Source organism: Momordica charantia, assembly GCF_013281855.1.
Source record: "Momordica charantia cultivar OHB3-1 chromosome 6 unlocalized genomic scaffold, Mcharantia_2.0 BLBB01000006.1, whole genome shotgun sequence".
Taxonomy (NCBI): Eukaryota; Viridiplantae; Streptophyta; class Magnoliopsida; order Cucurbitales; family Cucurbitaceae; genus Momordica; species Momordica charantia.
In genome coordinates this window covers 25134333-25161708 of record NW_028275164.1, presented here as the reverse complement: position 1 = coordinate 25161708, position 27376 = coordinate 25134333, and the positions used below count along the sequence as shown (strand labels likewise).

The 27376-nt window shown below is 32.8% G+C and overlaps 3 protein-coding genes, 1 non-coding gene and 1 pseudogene across 4 annotated transcripts; all 5 read right to left on the bottom strand.

Moving 5' to 3' along the window:
* Positions 1-2003: 2003 nt before the first annotated feature.
* LOC111015255 (glycosyl hydrolase 5 family protein pseudogene) lies at positions 2004-4446 on the bottom strand (annotated as a pseudogene).
* Positions 4447-5853: 1407 nt separating this feature from the next.
* On the bottom strand, positions 5854-5960 carry LOC148211007 (small nucleolar RNA R71). The gene has a single exon (XR_015792055.1). It is a non-coding gene; the product is annotated as a small nucleolar RNA R71 (small nucleolar RNA).
* A 10676-nt stretch (positions 5961-16636) lies between these two features.
* Positions 16637-17724, bottom strand: LOC111015350 (uncharacterized). Its single transcript, XM_022290355.2, has 2 exons — positions 17321-17724; positions 16637-17218 (listed from the first exon to the last, which is right to left on the bottom strand). The coding sequence occupies exons 1-2, from the start codon at positions 17574-17576 to the stop codon at positions 16818-16820; spliced, it is 657 nt and encodes a 218-aa protein (XP_022146047.1). The 5' UTR covers positions 17577-17724; the 3' UTR covers positions 16637-16817.
* Positions 17725-22313: 4589 nt separating this feature from the next.
* LOC111015254 (late embryogenesis abundant protein At1g64065) lies at positions 22314-22928 on the bottom strand. The gene has a single exon (XM_022290214.1). The coding sequence runs from the start codon at positions 22926-22928 to the stop codon at positions 22314-22316; it is 615 nt and encodes a 204-aa protein (XP_022145906.1).
* Positions 22929-25171: 2243 nt separating this feature from the next.
* On the bottom strand, positions 25172-26079 carry LOC148211006 (Late embryogenesis abundant (LEA) hydroxyproline-rich glycoprotein family). Its single transcript, XM_088125790.1, has one exon. It carries the CDS (start codon positions 26012-26014, stop codon positions 25373-25375), a length of 642 nt encoding a protein of 213 aa, XP_087981916.1. The 5' UTR covers positions 26015-26079; the 3' UTR covers positions 25172-25372.
* Positions 26080-27376: the final 1297 nt, after the last annotated feature.

Sequence of the window (27376 nt, the reverse complement as noted above, 5' to 3'; positions counted from 1 at the left end):
AATAGAGATTCTCCGTGATGGTCTAATGACAGTCTCAATTCACATCCTCTCTGTCTCTTTTCATTTCCTCTTGCATTTTTTTTAATCGGTTTCTCCCTTTATTTTTAAATAAAAGAATATTGATTTTTTTTTAAATAAATTTTGTTTTAAAGTTAATAAATCTAAAATCATACGTATGTAAAGTTTGTTTTTGGAAGATTTGTTATTTAAGATTTGAAAATTTTGAATAAGATATTTTAAATAAGTTTGTTTAAATAAGATTTTTTATTTTCATTTTTATTTTTTTTTATAAAACAGTTTTATAGGAATACAAAATAAAGAGTTTTCTTTTTATTTAAATCTTCGTTTATACTTTTGTTTTCCTTTTTTTTTAAATAAAATTAAAAAATACAAAGGTTTGTATTTTAAAAAAGAGCATAATGTGTATCCTAACAATATCACATTGGCAATGCACTAGGGTATTGACATACATGACACAATTTCAAGTCTTTGATTGCCATTTTTTCGTTTATTGTTTTTAAACAAAATTAAAAAATAAAAAGTTTATATTATAAAAAACGATTTTAAATTGCATACTAAGGTCTTTGCACATTGGCAAGAGCTTTGATCTTTCCAATATTCTCGAGGTGTCAAAATTTTTCTAATGACTTTCGTGCCACTCATATGTATTAATTCATATCTTATAATAAAATGTGAATTAATATAATATGAGACATTTAAAATAAAAAAAGTATTTTTTTTTGGACCAAATAACATAATGGGATAATTTTTGACAAAATGTGGTACCGTTTTCAAACGGGTGTCGTAGGGTGCTAACACCTTCCCTACGCTCAGTCGACTCCCGAACCAATGATCTGTTTTTGCAGACCTTGTTTTTATTTTTAGGTGACCAATCACACCTCGTAGATGATTGGTGGCGACTCCAAACCCTTATCTCGAAAGAGACCCTTCAAGGGATGACGTCGGCCACTCCGCGTCGCGATGACGTTGCAATGCTGATTTTCCTTTTTGGCTTGGATGTCTTTTTAATAGGAACTATGATGGCCTATACTCCACGGGGCAATTCTTAATATTTTAATGATTATTAACATTTTCTTTATTAGTTAGGTCGAACAATATTTAGATATTTAATTATCGGTGAGCGCCCATCTTCGAAAATAGATCGTTATTTGTTCTTTAGACCATTGTTTTATAACAATGGTGTAAAGTGTGGTCTTAATATTAGGTCGAGAGACTACAATTTGTATAATTGTTAAAATCCATGGTTTATAATTCCGTGCATTTTTTTGAACCACGGTTACATCAATTTAAACAATCTATAGTAGATCACGAGTGTCTTAAAAACTGTGATTAAACGTCTAAAAGCCAGTATAGTTCATTCTAATTTTGTAGTAGTGCGAGACTTGAATCCTAATTAATAGTTAGTTACAGCCTGTAGTTTTAAGGATTAATCTAACAGAACTTTTCTTTATAGAATTTGCCATCCTTTAATTTATAATATTAAAAGAACAAAACATTTTATCTTTTAATTTAATTTGTTATAAGTTCTTATCTAACAAAGGTATATTCTAATATAACCTAAACTATTGCTATAAATATTGAAGAAATGCTTGCGTTCTGAAATTTGAATTTACTGAAGTCTCAACATCTCAACCCCTCAATCCTTCACTAGGTTTCTACCGCTGTTTTTTCGTTGTAATTGTGTACATTTTCTCCTTACTTTATACTGTAAATTATAATTACTTCTGTTTTCAAGACCCTTAGTTTATCTTATTTGGGAAATATGTAGATTCCCTAGTCCCTCTTCTACGATTGTGGCCTAATTGATATCATGCTTTGAGAAGCTCTACTATCACCTACGAATATAGGAATTAATTTTTAAGGTAGGTGGCCATCATGAGGTTTGAAATCGTTCTTTGTCACTTAATTATCTTAACCACTTTGGATGACCAATGAACCGTTCATTATAGTTAAGTTAAAACTCTCTAGTGAAAAGAAAAAAACTAACAGAAAACGAGTACATTTGATGGAATAAGCTTAAACCATTGGTTTTCTGGATTGCCTTCGCACTTAGAATCATTCAAACACGTGCACTTCTTAGTCACAATTTTTAGGGAATGAGAGGCCCTTTGCAAGCACAAAGGTTGTCCTTGTTCATCAATGGAGGCAAGTTGAAGCTTGGAATTTGAAGCATATTTCCAAGAACTTTGTTGGCTCAAGCAGTCTCGAGATAGGATTGGATGGAGCCCATCTCCTATTGCTTTCAGACACAGTTTAGAGCCTGCCAATTTGATTGGAGCTCCATCTTCATTGTGGACCCAACGATTAGAAGTTTTACAACTACTGCTCCTTAATTGATACCTTTTGTTCATTCTCACACAGTCACCGCTACGAGGATAGTACATTAGGAGCGATGTTGAGATATTTGAACTTGGATCTGTATCAAAAGAATATTATTATATTCTTGAATTGGCAAGGAAAAAAATGTACAATTTGAGTTTTCATTTCAAAATGTGTTAGGAAAAAAACTTTACCGAAAAAGGAAAAGGAAAATAGACAATAATGAATCTTATCTTAAATAAAAAACGGAAAATAATTCCAGAAAATAAAGTATAGAAAAGTAGTAGCCTAACACTTGAAAAAAAGTAAAGTTACGTTGAAGTTTGGTTTGCATAAGCTGAAACCTTTGATAAAATTTAGGGTTTTTGACTTGTGTAAAATTGGCGTCCAAGACGCCAAAGGTTTCTCCGGCGTTTTTCACGCCTTCTCTATAGTAATAGCTACCTTGCAAAGCCCACAAGCCCCAATCAAAATCATTCTCGACAAGGTAGGAAGAAAAACAGGTCAAGAATTGATTTTGGCCCTCATTTGCGCCAGTTTGGTCGATCCCAAATTCACTCACAAACAAAGGCATTGGGTATTCTCCTCTCACTAAAAACCCAACTCGATCTTCAAATCCTTGGTTAACATTGGCACAAAATGTGTTTAATGGCTTCGATGTCCATGAATCACTCATGATGTTTGTGAAAGAGTACAAATGTGCCTCAAACACAAGTTTGTTGTCCAAGTTGAAGCCCATCGATCTGTTCTTCAAGAAGCTGAGATCGGTGTCGTAGCTCAGCCCAGAAACTACTACCAATGCGTTTGGATTATTTTGGTGAATAAATTTAGCTCCTTGGCTCATGCAATGAATCCACATATCCACGTTTTGGTTTGGTCCTCGCAGTTCGTTTCTCAGACTCATTGCTACTACCTTTAAATATTTGAGTATCATGCAACCGTTAAAAACATACAATATACAAGAATGATACGTTATATAAACATACATGTTCAACTAAATGATTGGTTACAAAAGTTTATTTTTAATCCTTAAAATTAAGTTGTCCTAAATAATCATTTTTTCTAGCTTTACCAAAATCAGAACCCGATTCTAGCTAGTTGAGATGTTAATAGGAGTTTAAGAGAGAGAGAAAAAAGTATTAAGGTGACTATTATTTTTCTGCACTTTCGTTCCCAATTTGGATCTCCCCTTTTACCATCAACGGACAAAATTAGGGCTAAGATTTAAATAAAATTTGACAAATAGTAGAAACTCATCATGGTTAATTATCATTAGGAAAAAAACAATATTTATACCATGTGTGAACCAAATGCTATCTTTGGCGAGCAGATGCAAGAAAAAAAAAAACAAAAAAGTTTATTGAGACAAGATTTAAGGACTAAAATGAAACTTTTGAAAGGATAGGTGTACGATTGAAACCAACTCAATTAGAGTTATTTTATGTAATTTAACAATAAAATAAACAAAGCTTATAATTTTGTGAGTAAACATACCTGGGATTTATTCTTTAGGCGTTGAGATAAACATACCTGGGATTTATTCTTTAGGCGTTGAGATGCCAAACCAAGTCCTTGTAGCCATTCTTGGGGATCAAAATAACGATCTCCAAAGAATCCATTGCCATCGTTATCATTACAACACCATCTTGACTGGCTTATATGGTTATCAGAAACCACCAAGACTCCATGTGCTCCAAGCGAATCAACCACTGCTTCATACGCCTCAACTAGTGTCATGTTCAACACAGAAGGATTGTTTTGGCTGATGCCCGCCATAGCATCTTTCATATCCAAATTCTCGAATGACTGTTTTACAGTTAAGTTGGCATAGCGCGTGAACATGTGGATTGAATACGTCAAACGCACGCAGTTGAACCGCAACTTAGCCACCGTAGCAGCAATATCGTCAAGCCGCCGACGGTGGAGACCCTCTGCCAGCATGCCTTGCATATGGGATGGCCAGTTCACACATACCAGCTTTTGGCGGTGACCAGTTGCGTTATCGATGATCCATCTTCCATTGGTTGAAAGAGGCAATGAATAGGCCTTAACCATTAACAAGACGAAAACACAAGCTAAAACAATATCTTTAAACTGTTGCCCCATCCTCTTTTTCACCTTTTTTCGAAAATGAATGCTCTCCAAGTTGAATGATGATGTGTAACACGAGCTTCTCTTCAATATTTATAGCAACGTATTAGGCTATATTAGAACCTGGTTAGTTTTGATAAGAACTTGTAACAAATTTAAAAGAGAAAATATTCTAACTAAATACTGTTTGATATTATAAATGAATTATGACAAATCAATAAAAAAGAATACGTTTTGTAAGGTTAATCCTTAAACTATAGCCTCAACGTAATGTGATTACTAATTAGGATGCAATCTTTAATCTAGATGGTAAAAAGCTCGTTCTTTTAAGTAATAACCCACAAAAGAACAAAATAGTTTCAAAGATATAGTAGCCGATGCCAAAGCAAACATATTTCAATGGTAATTGGCATATACTTCCAACCATGAGGTTGTGAGTTCGATCTCCTACTCCTACATGTTGTACTAGGCTTGGTTTATTGCATTGAGTTCTTAAATATCAATCGATCAACATCATTTTCATTAAAAATACTTCATTTGTCCGTGAGGATTGATACTCGGAATACTCGTTCCGTTTTACTACTTGTGACGGGTTTACATTTGCGCTCTATCATTTATTGTCATTCCAAAATCCCAAACAAGTTTTTGGCGCCGTTACCGGGGACCAATTTGTTTTAGTCTTTTATTACTTTTTGTGATCGGTTTTTGTGATTGTTGTTTCTGTTCTCAAAATCATTTTATTTATATCCAACCACGAAGGTCACTGATTAGTGCATGAGCACGGATTTATTTCTGTTGCAATTTGATCTTGAAATTGAAAGAACCTGTCGTAGGTTGAGAAAAGAACAGAGACTCAGAAAATAGAGAGAAAAGCAAAAAAAAAAAAAAGAAAGAGATTTTGAAAGCGAGAGTGAAAGTACCATCACCGTTATGGACGAGATTCCACCATAAAATCCTGTAGACCCACCAGTTGTTAACGACAATATGGCAAGGCAAGGAAGAGGACAACAAAACCATAGGGATTTTAACCATATCAAAATGGCGGATGATAGAGACGTAGCCATGCGAGAGTATGCAGCTACAGCATTCCAGAATTTGGATTCGGTCATTTTGAATCCTATTCCAGAAGCTGCCAATTTCGAGCTCAAGCCGCTCATGTTTCAAATGCTTCAGACATTAGGACAATTTGGAGGGCGCGAACATGAAGATCCTCATGACCATCTCAAGACATTTCTTCAAACCGCAAATGCTTTTAGATTGCTTGATATCTCTGATGATGCTTTGAGATGAACTCTTTTCCCATTTTCTCTCAGGGACCAGGCGGGAACGTGGCTTAATTCTTTTCCACCAGGTTCAATCACCACGTGGGATTCGCTATTAGAGAAGTTTCTTACAAAGTATTTTCCTCCCACTCGCCATGCCGACATAAGAGAAGAAATTGTTACCTTTAGACAATATGATCGTGAACCAGTGCACGAGGCATAGGAGAGATTCAAGGAGTTGTTGCGGAAGTGTCTGCATCATGGATTACCAGCATGTATCCAGATTGAACATTTCTTCAGGGGTTTGGACCATCCCACTAAGATGATGCTCAACAATGCTGCAAATTGAGCCTTCACGAAGAAGACCTTCAACGAAATAGTTGATATTTTGGAGGACCTAGCGTCCCACAATGAGCTATGGTGTTCTCAAAGGTCGAAACCTGCACCTAAGAAGCAAGACACAGCAGGAGTGTTGGCATTGGACATCGCAACTTCAATGCACAAAGAGATGGTGATAATGACCCAAATGCTCAAGGATATGGCCTTGGACAGGAAGAACACACCGACCACACCGGTGCAACCTGCACAACCTGTGCAACCTGAATATACTGCCCCTTCTCCTGTTTGCCAAATTAATGAAATTGTTTGTTCTTATTGTAATGATAATCATCTCTATGAGAACATGTAAAAATGGTAAACTCTTTTTCCCTGGTTTGATCACCTCACTATGTCTTCGTCAAGGTGTTGGGATTCTGGAAGGCCAAATTGAGAGAAAGTTCCTGATGATAGAGGAACAGAACTTGAAGCGACTTTTGGGACATGCGCTTGCTCGGGAGGCAGTTCGAGGAGGCTCAACGAATTCTGAGATTCGAGCCCTGAGGGACATTGTCGTCGGTTGGAGCACAAATTGGAGGTAACAGAAGTGAAGTTGGTGGCCACAGAACAAAAGTTAAAAGCAGTAACACAGGTTACAAGAAATATGCATGAATAGTTAAAGGATGTCTTTAGCATTGGGGCTTGGCCGTTTGATCCATGAGGCCAATTCTTCATTTGAGGGAAGTTTTCTTCTCCTTCTTATGCTTGTTATATTATTTTTGGAATTTAGTTGCATGTTTAGGTTTTGGTAGGATAATATTGTGAGCTTTTCTCGTTGTTTCTGAGTTTAAATATGAAAATATGACCATCTAGTTTCTTCGTGTTTCGATTATGTTCTCGTTCTTGGCTTAGTGAAGTATCTTTCTTAAACAAAGCATGCTGCAATTTTAATCTCATTTAGTATTTTGGTGTGTCTTTTCTTGTTTTTCATGTCGATGATGATTTTTAAGGATTAGATAAACTTTGTTTTCTTTTTGTCCGAAAAAGCGATGAGCCATTTGTGACCAAGTTCTTTTCAATAGCATGTTTTCTTTGCTTTTATTCTTTTTGAAACTTAAACTTTTTCACCGTTTTATGAAGTCCTTGTCCTCTTTCATTTTGATTTTTGCATTGCCTCTTTAAAAATATTTTTCCAGTGATGACACTGTCTCTCTAAAGTTTGGAGGGACAGTCTTTTGCTCTTTGCTTTTAGAAAGAAAATGTTGTTTTTCCATTCATGAAAGAACATGCTATTATTTTTGCAAAAAAGAGTTACTAGAAAGAAAATGCATATAAAAAGAATCTTTGCAAGAAAAAAAAAGTCGAAAAAAAAGTCCTTAAAAAGAAAAAAACAACAAGTTTGCAAATAAAATAGTCCTCTTTGCTTGTGAGAAAATAAGAGTGGGGAAAAGATTTAAAATTGTGAGAGAAAAAGAAGAGAGGTAAGAAAAAGAGTGGCAAGAAAATGTCTTCATTTTTATCACTGTAGACACTCGTTGTAGCTTAGGTCGAGTGACGTAAGCAGCTTCGAGGGTAGGAATTGGGTCTTGTGTAACATCGTGCAACCCACCGTACATATGTTATGACCGGCTGTTACTTGAAAGGCCTCTACAAAGCTATGGAGGAAATCCCCACAAAGGCTAGTAGTCATTCATTCAGTGTTAAAATTTAAGTAAAAAGGGAAGCATGTAAATTCTAGAGCGTTGTCAAAAAGTTTTCATGTTTTGAAAAAGGAAAGAATTTTAAGAAACTTTTTATTGTTTTGAACTTTGTTGGCTTATGGTAATTTGGCTTTTGAAGATAGGTAGATGATAAGGTTTTGATGATCTTTCCCGAGACACCATATAAAAAGCAAGTCTAGTCTATCCTTATGTTCGATGTTGCTTATGATTGTTGCATGTGATTTAAGAGATATAAATTGTTAAGTTTGCTTGGGGACAAGCAAAAAGCCAAGTTCGGGGGTGTGATTTCCCTTGTTCGTAAGGGTAAAAAGAAGTTAAATGGGTGATGTTTTCTAACATTTTAAACTTGAAAACCGTGTTTTAAGCTTGGTTTAGTGTCCAAAACCTTTCATTTGAAGTTATCTTAGGTTATACATGCACATAGGACGTTTTTACATCATTTGGAGTTGATTTGTAATGGAAATTACAATTTTGTGCAGAAAAATATCGAGCTAGGCGCTTGGCGCCTTCCTCAATCCTGAAATACCCTTAATGTAAAATGCACGTTTTTGTGTGATTTGAAGCCTCCCCAAGCCCTGCCAGGTGTCTTCCATGCATTGAAGATTGCCAATTCAACAACAAACCAATTTAAAGGTGTTTGAAATGGATGGCTCTCCACAAAGCTCTCAACCTCCTAACCACCTTGAAGTCCCTATAAATTCAATAGCTCGCGTTCTCTTCATTCATCATCCCGGAGTGATCATTTCAGCTTTTGACATTCTCTTTCAGCTTATTTCTGTTTCCTCTTTAAGTTTTTGAGTTGTTATTGCTTTAAACCTTGCTTATTTATAGTTCACCATTTTATTTCCAGCTTGTTAGTCTTGAATTGTAAGCTTTAATCTTGTTTAATTAAAATTCTAGCAAGTTCTTTGTTACTCATCTCTCTCTCTTTCTCATTACGAAGTTGTAATCACTCAACCTTGAGGAATCGACCGAGTATTGCTCCCCAATCTTGAAAGAGAACGGGTTAGAGTCATTCGGGTTACAACTCCACCATTTTTAGCTTGTTTTAATCCTTTAATCATGTTGTCTACTTCCATCAATATTAAATTCTATTTTTCCTTTATTATCATGAGCTAAATTTATCTTTCTCAAGCCCGATTATGGATAGTTAGCTAAAGTTTTTAAAATCCAGCAAGGCAAAAGGCGTTTTTCTCCCATTTTATCACTTAGAGTTGTTTCCATAAGTTCAAACTTGATTTGGTCAATTAATGTTTTAGCCAAGCATCAATACTGAAAGGGTTGATACGTTTTCACAACTTTACTGGTTTAACTTTAGAGAGAAATACTTTAAACATAGATATTTCACTCGGGTAGCCTAGACATAAGACCTCGACCTAAGGTTACGCTTGGTTTTTATTAAATTAAGTTTTTTTTTTCTAATAGACATATTAGGAATGGACTTATACCTTTAAAATCACTTAGACATAAGAAGATGGTGAAATAAAACCGAAGAAATTTATGAGAGGTGCCTGACGCCTAGTTGGAAAAAGTTTGCATATTTTTAGCTAATTTGAAGTAACTAGGCTTGGTTTATTGCATTGAGTCTTTAAATATCAAAACCAACATTATCCCTATTATTTGTTACCCCAAAATTAATTACAAAGTCACTAATCAACATCATTTTCATTAAAAGAACTTCGTTTGTCCCTTGAGGATCGATACTCGGAATACTCGTTCCATTTTACTACTTGTGACGGGTGTACACTTGCGCTCTATCATTTATTGTCATTCCAAAATCCAAAACAAACTTGGATGATGATTTTGAAAAATCAATTATACTTAAATCTATTTTTTCAAAATCACTAATTCTACCATATTTCCAAACACATCCTAAGCCTATTTCAAACTTGAAATATAACTTTGCTTACATGTTATTTTTCTTGTGCCCTAGTGTTGAAACCACTATTGTTGGATTTTATGTTTCTTTTTTTTATTTTTAGGAAAAGCAATTATAACTCTTTCTTATAAAAAAAATCATTTAAAATAAATAATTTAGCGGACTTAGTATTTCACGGTTAAATATACTATAATTTGGACTTAATAAAAAAATATTATTATTATTTTAGGTTATTATTTATTTTTATTTTTATTTTGTCAACTATAAATGAAAATGAATAAAAAATTTTATATTCAATAAATTATTTTAAAAATATTTAATTGCATAAGAAAATTCTAGTCTTCTCAGAAAAGAACAAAAATGATTTATTGTTTGAAGTTATATTTGACTAACTTACTGAATTTTGATTTAAAAATGTCTCATAGGCCTCAAAACTTTCAATTTTGCATCTCAGTAGTTACCTGAGATTTCAACTTTATGTCTAATAGACCTCTAACTTATTACACTCTTTTTAAAACTTAAGATCCAGGGCATGTCTAGATCCAAGATATGACCAGATTCGACGTGATCAGGTCTAGGACACCACCAAGTCCGGGCTGACAAGGTCTCGGCCAACCAGATCCTGGCCGACCAAGTCTCGGCCGACCAGGTCTCTCGGACGCACAGGTCTTACAACTAGAAACTCTATATTTGAAGCCCGAAGAAACAGATTAACTCTTTAGGTGGAAATTGCATCACTAACATATTATTACAACATTGAGAGTGGGGCAATTGTTATAGGATGATTAAGTCATACCCAACAAGCTACAAATAGGCTCAAATTGGACCTGAGATGGTAATCAACAAAAGACAAGGCCTAACACATGAAAGAAAATGACCAGGAACCGGTCGAAGCCAACCCAAGGTCGGGGCCGACCAGTTCTCGGCCAACCGGCCAAGAACTCCAACGATGCTCATATGATGGCCTGAACATACTCCAACCTGGGTAAAATCCTACTGTTGGCCAACGACCCCTATATTCGACATCTGACCCACGACAAAATTCCCAAGTCCAGAAGGGTACAACCTCTATAAATAGAAGAACAAGCTAAATCCTAAAAGTACGATAAAAACTCTATTACCCATACTCGACAAACTTTCGGTTCTAACTTAGGCATTGGAACCGGCATGGCTAGCACCACATCGATGTTCAATACTGTTTATTTTACAGGTCGACATCCGCTCCTGATGGTACAAATTCAGCCGGAACAAAAATTCGTTTATTTGCATCACTCAAGAGTCTAAATTTTGCAACAACACACTAATGTGTAGCATTTTATTGCACGAAGATCCAAATTCCAGTGTACTCTCTTCATATGCCAAGTATCATCCTTAATGTGGAAAAGGTTAAAAATGGAAAGATTAAATATATAAAGAGTGACAATGTAAAATTTTAATGCTATTTGTGAAATGTTTGGACTTTTTTGCCATTGCTCTTTCATATGATTAAACTATAAATAACTGTACCATCTCATGGTTGTGCAATATTCACCATTCCCCCAACGATTCCTACAGAAAAAAACAAAAACTGGAAGAAAAAAATGAAAAATTATTTTTTTTAATTACCGCTGAATTATAGTCGATTGGACAGAAAAAAAATAGTAATTCGTGATCCATACAACTCAAAAAAAAACATGGGTAAAAACTTTGCTAACTGAATCCTAATAGTTAGCTATAGCGTGAGTATAGCCTGTAATTTTAAGGATTAATCTAACTGAACTTTTTGTTTGTGATAGAATTGTCATCATTTAATTTATAATGAAAAATAATGCATTCAAGAGACAAAATCATGTATATGCTTAACCTCCATTATTAATGGAACAAAATACAATTGATACAATCAATTAATGGTATCAATTAATATCCATTAAGACTAGGTGCAACATTATAAAATTACACCAATGACTTAATTGAAAACTACATTCGATGTAATGAGCTTAAACCATTGGTTTTCTGGATTGCCTTCGCATTGAGAATTATTCAAACACGTGCACTTCTTAGTCACAATTTTCAAGGAATGAGAGGCCCTTTGCAAACACAACGGTTCTCCCTTTAGGCTCCAACAACGCCATTAGTAGACTTGGCAGCACTTCCAAATTCTACAATTCTTGTTCAAAATATCCAAAATTAAGTACTTCATTCAAATTAAGAAAATTGAGAATTCTAACATCTCAGAACCCTAGCTTGCTAATTTCTATTCTTTTTCTTGTTATTTTAACAAGGACCCTCACATGTCCACACATATATTACCCAAATTATGCCACAAAATATTCTTATGGAGAGTTATCACCGACTTCTTAAAGTTTATACTTTTTCCGAAAGCCTTTTTATACTCATTGATCAGGACCCTTTTACTTTGAGAGCATTCGAAAGCATTAACCTTAAAAAAAATATTAGGTTATCATCGGCGAAGAAGAGATGCGAAATATTTAGGCAAGAACTAATGATAGAAGCCCCAGAAATTAAACCCCTCCTAGATACCCTCACTAAGGGACGCTAAAAGGCCTTCAACACATATAAGGAATAAGCAGGGAGATCCTCTAAAGGTGATTATTCTTCCCTTTTCAATTTCGTTTATAATAATAGAAAAGCTAGCCGTAGAAATATAATTCATGATCAGACTCACCCAGGAAGGGTCGAAACCAAGCTTTTTAAGGGATAGAAGAACCGCATGAACGTTTGTGCTTCGATTTTGTTTAGAAAAACTACTAAGAAAGCAAAGCAAAGCAAAGAATAAAAACCTTGAAGATCGTTCTTCGACGTATACACCGACACCACCAAAAAATCTTTCCCACTATTCTCTAGGCAATGATCAATTTGTGGGAATCGTCTTTTGAATAAGAGAAGGATTTCTTGAGAGAGAGCTTTTGAGAGAATTTGTTCAACTCATCCAAAATGTAGCCTTCTGCATTTTACAGGGAGGGAGAAGAGAGGGGAGACCCTCCACCCACCAACTTCCCACTACCTTGCAAAATGCGAGGAAAAGGAGAGTTAAGTAAGTTAAAATTAACTTAATTTCAATTTAATTAATTAATTAATTAGTTATTAAACAAACTAATTAATAATAATTATAATTAAATATCATATATTTAATTAAAGCTTTATTTGAATCATATTCAAAGGTATATTTCTCCTAACCTATAGTTTTAATGTGAATTTCATTCACTTTAATTTTAACCTATAGTGTTAATATGAATCCAATAAATATTAATTATTATTTGAATCTTATTCAAATATAACTCTCATAATATATGGTTGAATTATGAATGTCGTTCATAATTAACTTTATATTATAATGTATTTATATGTATTATGTGAGTCCCTCATTTAAATTGAACTCAAATTCTTTAAAAAAAAAAACCTTGATCTTTATTTTACCCGTTGTGAGCTAGCAGTGGACATAATGGACCTATAGATCAGAAGTTCCAACATTACGAGATTAATTTGTTAAACTCATTAACAACCTTAATAACATACCTTGACTACGGGTTACTCCACTAAAAAACCCGCAGCTACACTCTTCTCACTATACAATATTTTTGTGTCCACGGATATCGACTATTAACAGCAAGTCAATCATTAACGAGTGTTCGTAACCACAACTGGGTCAAATTACCGTTTTAACCCTATGTTACATCTTCTACCTTAAGTATCGTTGATCCTCTAATGAACAACTCGGTTATGGTCCGACCAATAACCGGAAGTCTCTCTCGGGCCAGTGAGAGGGTGGGGCCCCTTGTTCAAGTCTCAGAGTCAACACTAAAGGGAACACTCATCATCTACTCCCCTAAAGTCGGGGAGGAGTGAATTTCATCTTGTGAAATTATATTCCTAGCTCCCCACTCGGTCTCGTCCCCAAAATGGTAAGAATGTTGAGTCGACGACTCGGGTCACTCTCACCTATACAAATCAAAGGACGAGCCCTAACAGGCAGGAGGCTATAACTCACTCAAGATTGAGATCGAGTTACCTGGTCGTCCTATTGAAATATTAATCTATTAACTAACGGTGTTACAGCTAAAGATTAATTATTTCGTGGTCTGGTTTTATACAAACTCATTGTATAGAATACCCCTACTCGCATGTCTCCACACGAACGACCTAGATCAAGTCATTTGTAACTATTACAAAGTGGGTCGTATCCATAATGTTACCGGGATAAGGTATCCAACCTTATCCATATATTATAGACATTTTAGGTTATTACCAGGACATTGTCCACTTATATATCTAGAGTATATCAATTATATACCCGGTGAAGGGATCGAATCCCGCAACTGAAGCGCGCGAACGCGTGTGCTTCGATTTTGTTTTGGAAATACAACAACGAAAAGACATAAGAATTATTAAATGGAAGTAGTGAAACATACCTTTGAAGACACTTCTTCAATGTAGACACCAACGCCACCAAAAGACCTTCCTCGCTGTCCTCTGGATGTTAATAACTCGATTTATGGGAACCGTCTTAAAATTAAGAGGGAGATCGAGAGATTGAGAGATCGGTTTCTCATTAGAGTTTTGGTAAACTCATTCAACCGAAAAAGGAAGGGGAAAACCTCCCTTTTATAAGGAAGGAAGAATAAGAGGGAAGTCACCACCTCTCTATTAATGGTGGGAAGTTGGGGGTTTTCTCTTTCTTTTTTTTTTGTTTTTATTTAATTAAAATTATTTTAGTTAATAATTAATTAAATAAAATTTAATTAATTACAAAAAAGAATTATTAATTTAATTAAATTTAATCAAATTAACATAACCCATTAGTTAAACTAATTTAATTAAATTGAACTTAAATTAATCAACAATTCTAATATACATCCTTCTCATAATTTTTTAACCCAATTCAAAATTAAAATTATATCATAATGTATCAACATGCATTATATTAATTGTATCTCATGTAATTAACTTTAATTCCCTTTAACAAATTTGAACAATTCAAATTCTTTTTAAGATTAAATGTTCTTAACTATCTTTTACGAGCTAGCAAGGGGACCTAATGGACCTACAGATTAGAAGCTCCAACGATACGAGATTAATTGATTAAACTCATTAACCATATTAATCAACATTCGTTAACTGTCAGTCACTCCACTAAAGACGCACAGCTGCACTTTTCTCACTGTAGAGTATTTTGCGTCTACGTCTTTTTCCCATTAACGGCAAGTCAATCCTTCACGAGTATTCGTAACCACAGCTGAATCAAATTACTATTTTACCCCTGTATTACATCTTGTACCTTAAGTATTGTTGATCCTCTAATGAACAACCTGGTTACGGTCCAACCAATAACCGGAAGTCCGTCTCGGGCCAGTAAGAGGGTGGGGCCCCTTGTTCAACTCCTGGAGTCAGCACTAAAAGGGAACACTCATCTACTTATCCTAAAGTCAGGAATGAGTGAATTTCATCTTGTGTAGTTATGTTCCAGCTCCCCACTCGATCTCGTCTCCAAAATGGTAGGAATATTGAGTCGACGACTCGGGTCATTTTCACCCATAAAAATCAAAAGACGAGCCCTAACAGGAAGAAGTTCATAACTCACTCAGGATTGAGATTGAGTTACCTGGTCATCCTATTGAAATACTAATCAATTAGCTAACTGTGTTACAGCTAAAGATTAATTATTTCACGGTTCGGTCTTATACAAACTCATTGTATACGATACCCCCACTCACATGTCTCCACACGAACGACCTGAATCAAGTCAGTTGTAAACTATTACAAAGTTGGTCGTATTCATAGTGTTACTAGGACAAGGTACCCAACCTTATCCATATACTATAGACCTTTTAGGTTACTAGTAGAACATTATCCACCTATATATCAAATATATATTGTATATATATACACTGTATATCAAATATATATATTGTATATTCATATATTGTATATTTGTTATATATACTGTTCCAATTACATGACATAACCTCGGATGTTAGTTTATTGGATTTGGGTTAATACAATTCTAAGAGAAACATCAATAACAATTTCAGTGAATAAATATTTATTTTTTGTTTACAAACCCACGAACTTAGGGCATAAAACCCAACACCCGGTATAGCTACATGAAATAACCTCATATGTTTAGTTTATTGTATTTGGATTAATGAAAGTCTAAAATAAATATCAATAACAATTTTGTTGAAATAAATAAATTTATAATTACATTTACAAACTACGAGTTTAGGCCATAAACCCTAATGTTGTCCAAGATAGCATGACCCGGAATGGAAGCAGATTGAGTGTTCGATACTATTCTCCCTCTAACAAATTTTAGACGATTGGCCAAAACTTTTGTAATGATTTTATACGACACATTACAAAAAAGAGGGATTGGTCTAAAATCTGTGACCTCTCGCGGGCTGTGGAATAATCAAAGTGCTCATACATAATAAATAAATTAGTCATCAGTCATTTCTTTATGAGGATGGAATAAGTATTCTAAAAATAGAATATTTGACTTTATATCTTTGGAAGGTTCGATGCACATAATATAATTAATAAATTTAGACGGCTTTGTCTAAACAATTAGACGTGTAGATTGCTTATTATATGACACCTTTAATTTAGATTTGAATATCTCAAAGGGAGAAAAACAGATCATGAAGTCTTAATTGTATGTCTCCATCAATAAACTTAAATAATTAAATGCTTAATCTATCATTCGTTTTTCACACAAATTCATCTTTTTTCTGGATAGCTTTTGACTAACTTTTAGTGAAATCTTTAGGAGAAAACACACGATAGCTAGAGATTGATTATTCAAATACATGTTAGCTTAATTTCCTAAAAAACAGTCCGTTAATGTGGGAAAATAAATATCAATAGATATATTCGAGATTTTAATATTTTTAAAATGTGATTAAATTTAAAAGAAAAAAATAAATTATTGTTATTAATCAAATATAGTTTTTCTAGTACATTAAAATGTGGGGAGGAAGGATATTGAACTTGACCCAAAAAAAAAGAAGCAAGATAAACTGTTGAAAAAATTACAGTTTAAAATTCAACTAATTACTCTATATTTTATCATAAACTTTTTGTAATAATTGTGTAATAAAAATAAAATAAAAATAAAAAGTTTAGTATGAATTTACCTACCTGAAAATATATATATATATATATATATAATTTCATCATTCTATAATACAATTGCATAAGTTTCTCTCTTCATTAATCAGAGACTTCTACTGGTTGATTGCAATTTTCCCCTTGAATGGTCTGACTTCTAGTGTTGTAAGTCATGGAACAGTTCATCCTCACAAGCAAGTTTTTCTTGATGAAGCCAAGTATTTTGACCCTCCCCGGAATCTTCGTGTAGCTATTGATATTCAAAGATGATCCCGAGTTCAAATCCTTCATCAAACTCGAAACGTCATCGATCTTCTCAAGCCCAATCGCCACCGTCACATTCATCTTCATCGTCTCCTTCGCCTTCGCCTCCCCGGCCGGGGTCTCGCCCTCTCCGATGACCTTGCCACCGTAATAAATTTTTGTCGTGGTTTTTGAGTATTTGAAGGATGCAACATTAGGGTTTTTCACGGAGACGCTTGCCACAATGATCATCTCACCGTCTGATGAAAAAGTGGAAAGATGAATTATTTGATATTTCTCAAAAAAAAAAAAAAAAAAGTGTTTGTATTTTTCATTTTTTGAAAAAGTCATCTCAAACTCACCTGAACCACTGTTTGAGAACGATAGGGTATCAATTTCGATATTTGGATTTTTGATGTGGAGGACAGTGAAGCTGAGGACGATGCCGACAACGGCGAGAATTAAGAGAAGAGCGGCGAAGCAACCGCAGCACTTGATGTATTTGTGCGTTTGGAGGCGGAGCTTGGCCGGAGAAAGAAGGAAACGATCATCGTCGTCGCTGCGGGATTGGCCGGGGGGGAAAGCTGCCAAGGGCTTGACTTGCTCTTTCTCTGCCATGGCTATGGAGAAATGAGGGGGAAAGAAGGGAAATTTTGGGTATTTAATTGTTGGTTTTGATCTTGGAATAAAGACTCCATCGTCAAGTCAGTCTGCAGTCTCTGGTGTTTTGCTTTAGGAGTTTTCATCTTCCCTTTTTTTTTCTTTTTGAAAAACGTGTTGATTGGGCAAAAGGTTGACTAGTGAAATGTTTTGATCCATTGTCCCTTTTACATAATAATCTCACGATTTTGTTGCTCTAGATCACCCAAAAATCTCACACCAATCAAAATGTTCCTCGTATATATACCAATTATCTTCTTTTTGATTAACTATATATATATAAGGTTTAAATTTCATTTTAATCATTTTTCCATTGAGATCTCTCAAGTTTTAGGTTTATTTTATTTCAATATAACAACAAATATGAAATTGTAGAAAGATACGTTTTAAAGGAATAGAGACTAAAATTGAATTTTTATTTTATTTTAGTATAACGTACAAATATGATATTGTGGAAAGAAATAAGTAGATGCCTTTTTTTAGAATTAGCAAAATGTATAGCGTGTGGAGATTTAAAGTTCCAATAGAAGTAGATGTTTTTATCGAAAAGTAATGAGATTTTTTTTTAAGTATAATAAGTGGAAGTGGGGTATTCGAACTCATACCTCTTGATATTATTATTGAGCTAAAGTTCATGTTGGTTATGAGCCATTTGTACTGAAAAAAAAATGTTGGTCATGGGCAATGAGATTTAAACCTATATAGAATTTTAAAAAAAAAAACAAAATTCATTAATTATTTGATGTATGATTAATTATCATGATAAGATAATTGAATTCAAATGGGTGCGAAGACCAAATGAAGTCGTTTTCTTCTGTCCTTATTAAGTGGATTAAATATTAGTATCATGTAGACAAATTAATCAATTTCCCATTTTCCATAAAGACTTTTTAATCACACTCGGAACAAAAAAATAATAATAAATAAAATTATCATTATGGGTGTTGTTTTTGTTTAACATACTAGGTTTCTATTTTTTCAAAGATGATTTTTAAAAGCATTTTCTTGGAAACTAGTAAAGGAAACTTGAGAAATTTTCCCAAAATAAAAATAAAAAGATAATGATAAAAATAAAAATAAAATAAGGGGACTTGAGAAAATTGACGTGGAAAAGGAAAGACAAAATGAGAAAAATTAGCCAAAAAGATGAGTCTTTTACGCTTGAGAAAATAAGTGGTCCTCGACAATATGTCAAGATGAAAGTGGAGAAGAGAAATTGTAAACCATCCTCCAAAAAAAAAGAATAATAATAATAATAAAAATCGTAAACCGTCCAACAAAATTGAAGGTATCGTTCTTAAAAAAAAAACAAACAAACTCGATAAAAAAAAAACTCGATAAAAAAAACAAACAAACAAACAATTAAAGGTATTTTTAATGGATTGTTTTAATATTGTCTTTTTTTTAATATATTTATATTTTGACAAACTTATTCGAAAAATAATGCTTAGAAATTATTAGACGATAGAGATGATCTGATTATGTGTGGCGATGCATTTCCTCTCTTAAAAAAACGATGCTAGCTTTTCTTTTCTAAATCTTACCATATCGTCCCTTAACATGCACCGCCACCTAACCAACAATTTCTAAATATTTTTAGAATAAGTTTGGCAGAAGTAATTATTTTGAAATAAGTTTTTTAAAAACAATGTTAAAAAAATCCATTTTTAGTGGATTGCAAAAATATTTCTCATATTTGAGAATACTTTTGGTTTGGTAAATATGGTAAAATTTTTAAAAGTAAATTTTCATTTTTATTTTGTTATTTCTATTTCTTCTCATCGACATACATAATATGATGTATATTCCTTATATACTTAATATTAGGTATATCAATTATATATCAAATATATACTAAGTATATCACCGATGGAATTAATATACCAATATCAAGTATATCAATCATACTAAATATATGAATGATGTACTTCGTATTAGCGGTATGTCACCGACTATTTCCTTTGAGTTGAAGATTTTGGGCTTAAGTAACATCACAAGTTTAATGATAATACATCATTTATATAACTAATATAAAGTATATCAATCATAGGAATAATAATACTTCATTTTAGGTATATCATTAAAATAACTAATATATCTAATATAAATTAATTTACAGAATTACTTGTTTAAGCGTATTATCGACTCTTCTTTTTTGTTTTTATTGTTATATTTGTAATTAACAATTTTTTTTTCTTTGTATTTGCAAGTGGCTTAGAGTTTTTGTTTTAGTATATGGAGATAGGGGATCGAACTTACAACATCTTGATTAAAGATATATGTGCCAATTAACACTAAGTTATACTCGTGAGTTAGAAAGTAAGACATAAAGTATAGTATGACCTTTTTAATTTGGTCTTAAATTTCAATTTTCAATTAAAATATTACAATTATTTTTTCTTTCTTTTTTATAAAAACATCACTAAATTTTAAAATAACAATGATGTATGAACTAGAAAATGATAAATTTTGTGAAGTTGCCAATTATTAACACCAACATTATTTTAATGGGTCAATCTTCAATAACAAACAATTTAGAGCAAGTTACTACATTCTAAATTGTATGAAATAAGGTTTTATTTGTTTAAATATCATTTTGGTATCTACAATTTTGGGACCTTGTTTTATTTTATTTATTTCTAAATGTCCAAATTTAATCTCTCTACTTTTAAGAAATCTTTAAAATTTCCACACGGTTAATTTAAGGTTTAACTTTCATCTAAATTTAAAATATATTTTTTTTCCAAAGAAAATGCCAATAATTATCTCAAATATTACACCATGTCATCCTTTTAACCTTTATGAATTAGATTATTATTTATTATCACATTATTCTTGAGTTCCATATGTAAAACATATTGAAATAGCATATGGCATATATACGTATAATAATACTATACAATTACCAACATAAGCATAGTTTAATTAATCAACGTATTACTTATCTCACTAAAATTGAAAGTCAAATCCTCCACCTCATATAACTAAATAATAATATTAATAAAAGTGTAATAGTTCCACAATTACACAAATATATTGCACCACAAATGGGCATGGGCACCCTTCAATACCTCGCCTAAACACCCTGGGTAAAAGCCCATGGGCTATGTTGGCCCAAGAAATTCGTCTCAGGTTTCTAAATAGCCATAAATTTAAAAATAAACACAAAAATAAAGTATTGATTTTACCGTTTATTTAAGTTGAAAGCTAAATTTTAATAAAATAGAAAATTTCTAAGGGTAAATGTGACCCACATTAATAAGCAAAAGAATGGAGACAAAAAAAAAATTGTAATCTGTTTTAAAAAATGCAATGACAAATTAAGCTAGTTTGAGCTTAGTTTATTTAAATATGATTTATTTTCTATTCTAGAATCATTAAAAATATATGAATAATTTATTTGAACACATTTGGTGGCAGAAAGAGGAAAGAGCCAAATAGGTAGACAGTTATACAAGAAATAACAAATTTGTCCCATTTTGATTTTCATAGACACAACTTGCCACATTGGGTTTTAGATAGAAGACAAGAACTTTAGAATCAAGAATAATGATTTATTGTTTTGACATTTTTAATTCTCAAATTTTTAAAAAAAAAAATTATAATAGTTGTTTTTTAATAAAGATTTGTTTTATTAATTGGATTGAGGAACTTCTTAAATGGTAAATTTCTAAATAAGTTTAAATGATATTTATAAACCCAAACTTAGAATAATCCAACCATCAAAATCTATTCCGTTGGTATGAATTATTCACATAATTCAAGGTTCTGGAAAAAAAATAAATAAAGTACGAATGTTTGGACTATGATGGGTTATTTTTATTTTTTGTATTAATAATAAAAAAAATAGACTTGTTACAAACACTCTCAAGAAAGTTTCTCAAAAATCTAGAAATAAAAAATTTTAGATTAATTTAAAGTAAGGTATTAAAAGTCATCTTTTTGTAAATCAATTTTGGACCTATGTTTTGGGATAGTCAACTCGCCATCTTGACTTATATTAAGAATGGTAAATCTCTCTCCAATTAACGCGAATATGCATCTTTTTTTAGTACGACATGCGGTTGGAGATCAAACTCAGAACCTCTTCATTTGAAATATATGTCAATTACTACCTAGCTATATTCGACTTGACAATCTAGATAGGCATCCTCTCGGGAGGAGATTGAAAAGATATGAATTAAATAAATATACCACTTACTAACATGTAATAATCTATTTGACTAAAAATTACCTTTTGTTATTAAAAAATAAAAATTGACCACCCATTTTGAAGAGAGAGCAATATAAATCAAATGCATGAACAATAAATTGGGTATTATCCAAAAAATCAAAATTAATAGCAACCCTATAACGTACGTTTCAGCTTCTTCCACACATCTAGCTAACCATGAACTAAAATAGTAAATTTAACAACAATTTAAACAGCCAAATTATTAACATTTTTTTACACAAAAATAATAGCATCGTCTATTTCTAACTTGAATATAACTGAAAAATGAACAAATATTGATAGGAAAATGGTGATTAATCACAAAACAAAACCTTGTACTAAAAAAAAATAATAATAAATCACAAAACAAAACCGAAAAACCTTATTAAAAAAACGCAAGATTAAAAAAAATCAAATCTATATTGAACCGCTGTAAGAAATCGACAGAATTTGAACCTGCATCCAATCGGTTGTTTCGAGTTCTATTGGCAAGCAAGATTGTGGATGGCATGGGAGCTGAAGTTGAGAGTCATGGTACATTTCAACAAAGAAACTTTCATCTCCTTAAACAATTTCAACAAACGGACCCTCCCTTCAAACTCGGCGATGCAGCTCATATTCATCCTCTTCAGACTCGCTAAATCGTAGCTCATGTAATCCACGTCAGCAACGCTCGCATTTGTTTTCACTTCCACACTAAAGCTCGTCCTCTTCACGCCCTTTGCATTTACGGACACCCGTTTCACCTCGCCGATTCCCGCCGCCACGCCGTAGTAAATGAAGCTGGCGTCCGTGTTTTCCTCGTACTTGAATTCTCCAAAATTCGGATTTTCTATGGTTACCTCGGCGATTAATGTGGCGTCCACGAAAGGGTTTGGGGAGAAGCCGTAGCTCAGATTTTTTACCGCGACGGAGCTTAATTTTGCGGTGGGGGTTTTCACGCGGACCACGGTGAGGCCGAGGATGAGGACGGCGACGCAGGCCGCGGCGGCGCCGGCGAAGAGGTAAATGCAGCAGGCGTTGATGCAGCGCTCTGATGCTCTGCGCCTTGATCTGAGCGTGGCCGGCCGGTCGCCGGAAGTTTCTTGTGCCGCCATTGATTCCGGCTGGGAAGGGGGATGTATATATGGAAGGGTTTTATAGAAGAGAGACGGAAACGGATTTTGTAGTTCCAATGTCGATTCTTTTCTTTATATATATCTTTTAATGAAAGAAAACGGTGCTTTGGGAAATTTAATCTGTAATGATTTCGTCAGAAGCGTTTCCTCTTCAGATTTCAAGAAGATGATTTCTTCTTCTTTTTTTTTTCTCTTTAATTTGGTTAAAAATCGATTTTTACTCTGGGTGGTATCAATTTTCATGGTAAACTTTCAATTTGTTTTTGAAATTTTTACCCTCACTTTATTAATTTTAACAATAAATAGTATATAATTCTCCAAAACCCACATTCCACACACACAACCAAAAAAAAACTCCGAAAACTCACTAGGCGAATCGGTACGATAAGGAATCGAAATGAAAAAAGAAATTAGAATAAAACCAATTATGAGAATGAGATTGAAATCAAAATGAAAATCAAATAGAACTAAATCCGAATCAAATGTCTGATGTTATCTACTAGAACTTTTTTGAAAAAAATTTACCCTTTATTCAATTTATATTAATTCACTTATTAATTTTAACAACAATTAGTATAAAATCTCCAAAAACTCAGGAAGAAAAAAAAATCTCCAAAAATTCACTAAGAATCGGTATGATAAGGAATCGAAATGAAAAAATTAGAATGAGATCGAAATCACAATGACGATCAAATAGAACTAAATTTGAATGCAATTGTTAATTTTTTAATGTTATTTACTAAAAATTTTGATCAATACACAAAATAAATCATTGAACAACTTTGTCGCAACTGATCAATGTATATATATATAGTTCTAATGTGCTGTATATAGTTCTAGTGGATCTTTTTGAAATCAAGTCAATTTCATATACCATATATATTTTAAAATTTCATTAAATATACATGAGAATACTCTATTTTTTTCAATTGAAAATTTATCACTAGTGAAAGATTGCAACAGTTTTACAAGTTTAGGGTAAATTTTACCATAATTATTGATATTTTTTTAAGTTGAAATGAGATGAAATTGAAGTTACAAGTTTAAAATTAAAATTGATTTTTTCCCCTTTTTTTCCCCTTAATTTGATATCTTTAGGGGTTTTATTTTCTTTGACAAAAAAATGGTTAGAAACGGTTGGAAATGGAGATTTATTTGGAGCAATTTATGGTAATCTTTTTTATTCTTTCTTTGATGCAATTTCTGGTAACCTATGGTAATCTATTATACATGTGGTTGTTAATTTATTTCGTGATATATGTAGATATAATCTCTCTTTGGAATCATACTTTTAGGTTTATACTATAAATATATTATTCTGATCTAATTTGATCTCCCTGTTCTAAATTCAAAGTGAATTAGACTTTTGATTTCATAAATAGTCATGTCTAATTCTTTAAATTAATATTTTCAGCTCAATATATTTAATGTTACATGATGGGAAGAAAAACGTATAAATTCTTTAAGACTAGTTAATTAGCAAACTGATAAACAAAATTAACTTGATTAAATTAATTAACTAAAACCATGGGGATAATAGTTTCAGAAAACTTATATTGAATTCAAACTTTCCCCCCCTTCATACAAATTAACACTTCTTTTATACATAGTAATTCTTTTTAATTTTTGCTTCAAATTCTAAAAAAAAAATTAAAAGAAAACAAAATAAAAGAAGGAAAAAAAAAATGACATCCACTCCTTTCCCGTTAATTCTAGTAGTTAAAGTAAAACTTTCAACAAAAGAAACTCTCTAATGCATGTTAACGTCCATAAATTATCCAATAAAGTATTTATCTTTAAGAAATTTTGAATTAAAAAAATAAGGGTGGAGATTCGAACTATAAAATTATTATTATCCTATCTTAACCCTATTTGATAATAAAATTTATTGACATATATAAAAATTAAAAAATGAAAATATTACTAATAAAGAATGAGAGTATGAAAATATTACCAATATTACTAATGAAAATATTACTTAAAAATTTACTAAGTCCACTAATTAAAAATATGCAATAATAAAGAATGAGAGTATCTATATTTGATGAATATTATTGAAATTCGATCGTAAAAGCTAAAACATGAGTTATTGGCTTACTAGATCAAGAAGGTTTTTAGGGAGGAGGAAAGAGAGGTTTCAATACAGTATCTTAATCTGATAGAATAATTCCTAATATGATTTCTAATCATAATAAGAATAAAACATCTAAATAAAAATAATATCTAAAAATCGAATCATTTTCTAAATTATCATATTCAATCACGTAACATATATATTTATATTTACATGGTACGCAGAAAAAGAAAGAGAAAAAAACCTCCAAAATTGTAACCAAATTCGAAGAATTAAAAAAAAGGTATAAACTAATAAAAAATAATAATTACGGTTGTGGAATCGATGGCCTCTATGTGCGTTGCTCTGCTCACTCGCAAACCCAATTGTGCTGGATTTGACGAGAATTCAAATCCAAATTCAAGGAGCAGTTGATCTCCGACGTCGTCCTCTTCCGGAAGATATGAATCAAACGCACTCTGCCTCTCAATTTCACAAAACTACTCAGCTTCAAAATTCCAGATCTGAAATCTCCGGTGCTGGAATTGGAATTGAAATTGGCGGCGGCGTCGACGGTGAGGTTCATCCTCTTGGTGCCCTTGGCCTTGGCCCTGCCGGGGCCGGTGGTGGTCTGGCCGACGACGGCGCCGGCGTAGATCAAACCGAGGGCGCCGTCGTCGAAATTGAAGGGACCGAAGTTGGAGTTGTCGACGGCGATCAGGGCAATCAAGGTGAGATTGAAGGAGGAATTGGAAGTGGAATTGGTGTTGTTGTGGAAAGAGAAATTGGCGAGGGTGGCGGAAGAGAGGTCGATGGAGGGGGGATTGACGCGGAGGACGACGAGGGCGAAGATGAGGAGGGCGACGCAGAGGAAGACGAAGGCGGAGAAGACGTAGATGAAGCATTTGTTGGAACGCTCGTTTTTGAGGGCGGTGATGGTGGCGAGCTCGGCGTCGGTCTTGTGGTGAGCTTGGTAGTGCGCCAATGGAAAAGTTTGGCTGTCTTCTCCCATCTCTGGTCCTAGAGAGAGAGAGAGGAGTTTTTAGAGAGAGAGAGGGTTAATACTAATAAAGGGAAGAAGAAGAGAGAGTATATAAGCGGAGTGGTAGCGGTTACTGATTGACTGATAAGAACGGAACGGAACCGAACGGAACTTCGTAGGAAACGGAGAGTCAGTTTTGGAATGCGCCGGGGACTACTCATATTTCAACATCCGAATATTTTAATAGCAAAATAATAAAATGATTTTGAATTCTATGATTTGAAATTTAATAAATGATTTTAAATTCTTGATTTGAAAATAAATTAAATTAAATGTTTTGTTAGTTGAAAATGAAAATGAAAATAAAATAAAAATTTTAATAGGATTTAAAATCCTATAAAATCATTCAAAATCACTTGATACAAATAGTTGAAATCATCATGATTTTGAATTGGTTCAAAATCCATCGTACCAAATGTTTTGCAGCTAAAAGAGATAAATACAAAAACAATTTCTCCATAAACAAAAACTGTTTAGGATTGTCAAACATTTAATGGGGGTGAAGTTAAGATTAATCTTCCCCAACAAAGAGCCTCGTTAAGATACTATTTTATTTTTATACTTTCAGTTTTTGTTCATTTTGGTTTTTGTACTTTCAAATTATTCATTTTTGTCTATCTACTTTTAACTTTGGTTTATTTTGCCAACCAGAGCATAGCTTAGCATTCTTAACTCACCAAGCCCTTCGTTCGTAAAGTCGTGTATTGTAAGTGATCCGAACCTGCCCAGAGCGAGCCTCCCATAGAGGCAAGTGAAGTTGGTGGAGTTAAAGCATATGTATCCAAGGTTGAGAGTTCGAATCTCCACCCCCACCCTCATATATTGAACTAAACTTAGTTTATTTTAGTTCATATAATTTCAAAATGTTAATTTTTGTTCATATACTTATAAAAGGCGGTCATTTTAATCTCTTATTTATGTTTTTAATCTCTCTCTTTTAGTTATCACAATTTCAATACAACATTACACTCAATATATTTCTTGAGATGTAACCATGAGTTTAATTAAATAGTTTTCGTATTAAAATTTGTATAAAATTTGCAAAATGATCAATTTTTAAAAGTACATGGACTAAAATTAACTAAATTGAAACTATACAAAGACCAAAATAGTATTTTAACCTTGTTTTTATTTCTTCGTTTTTGTACTTTCTATTTTCATTTATTTTGGTTGGTATAGTTTAAAAATGACTGTTTTTCTTCATATACTTTTAATATTGGCTCATTTAGTCAATAAACTGTTCAATATTTGTTTTCATCCTCGTTAAAAGTGAATTTTTTGTTTTTATTTGCAAAATTTTAACACAAACTTTATATGCCATGAAAATTTTTT

Excerpts from the sequence above, each read along its gene's own strand:
- LOC111015350 (XM_022290355.2), bottom strand. The coding sequence starts at position 17,576 with ATGGCAGAGAAAGAGCAAGTCAAGCCCTTGGCAGCTTTCCCCCCCGGC. Across the intron at positions 17,219-17,320 it reads GTTCTCAAACAGTGGTTCAG|ACGGTGAGATGATCATTGTG; the intron begins GTGAGTTTGAGA and ends CTTTTTCATCAG.
- LOC111015254 (XM_022290214.1), bottom strand. The coding sequence starts at position 22,928 with ATGGCGGCACAAGAAACTTCCGGCGACCGGCCGGCCACGCTCAGATCA.
- LOC148211006 (XM_088125790.1), bottom strand. The coding sequence starts at position 26,014 with ATGGGAGAAGACAGCCAAACTTTTCCATTGGCGCACTACCAAGCTCAC.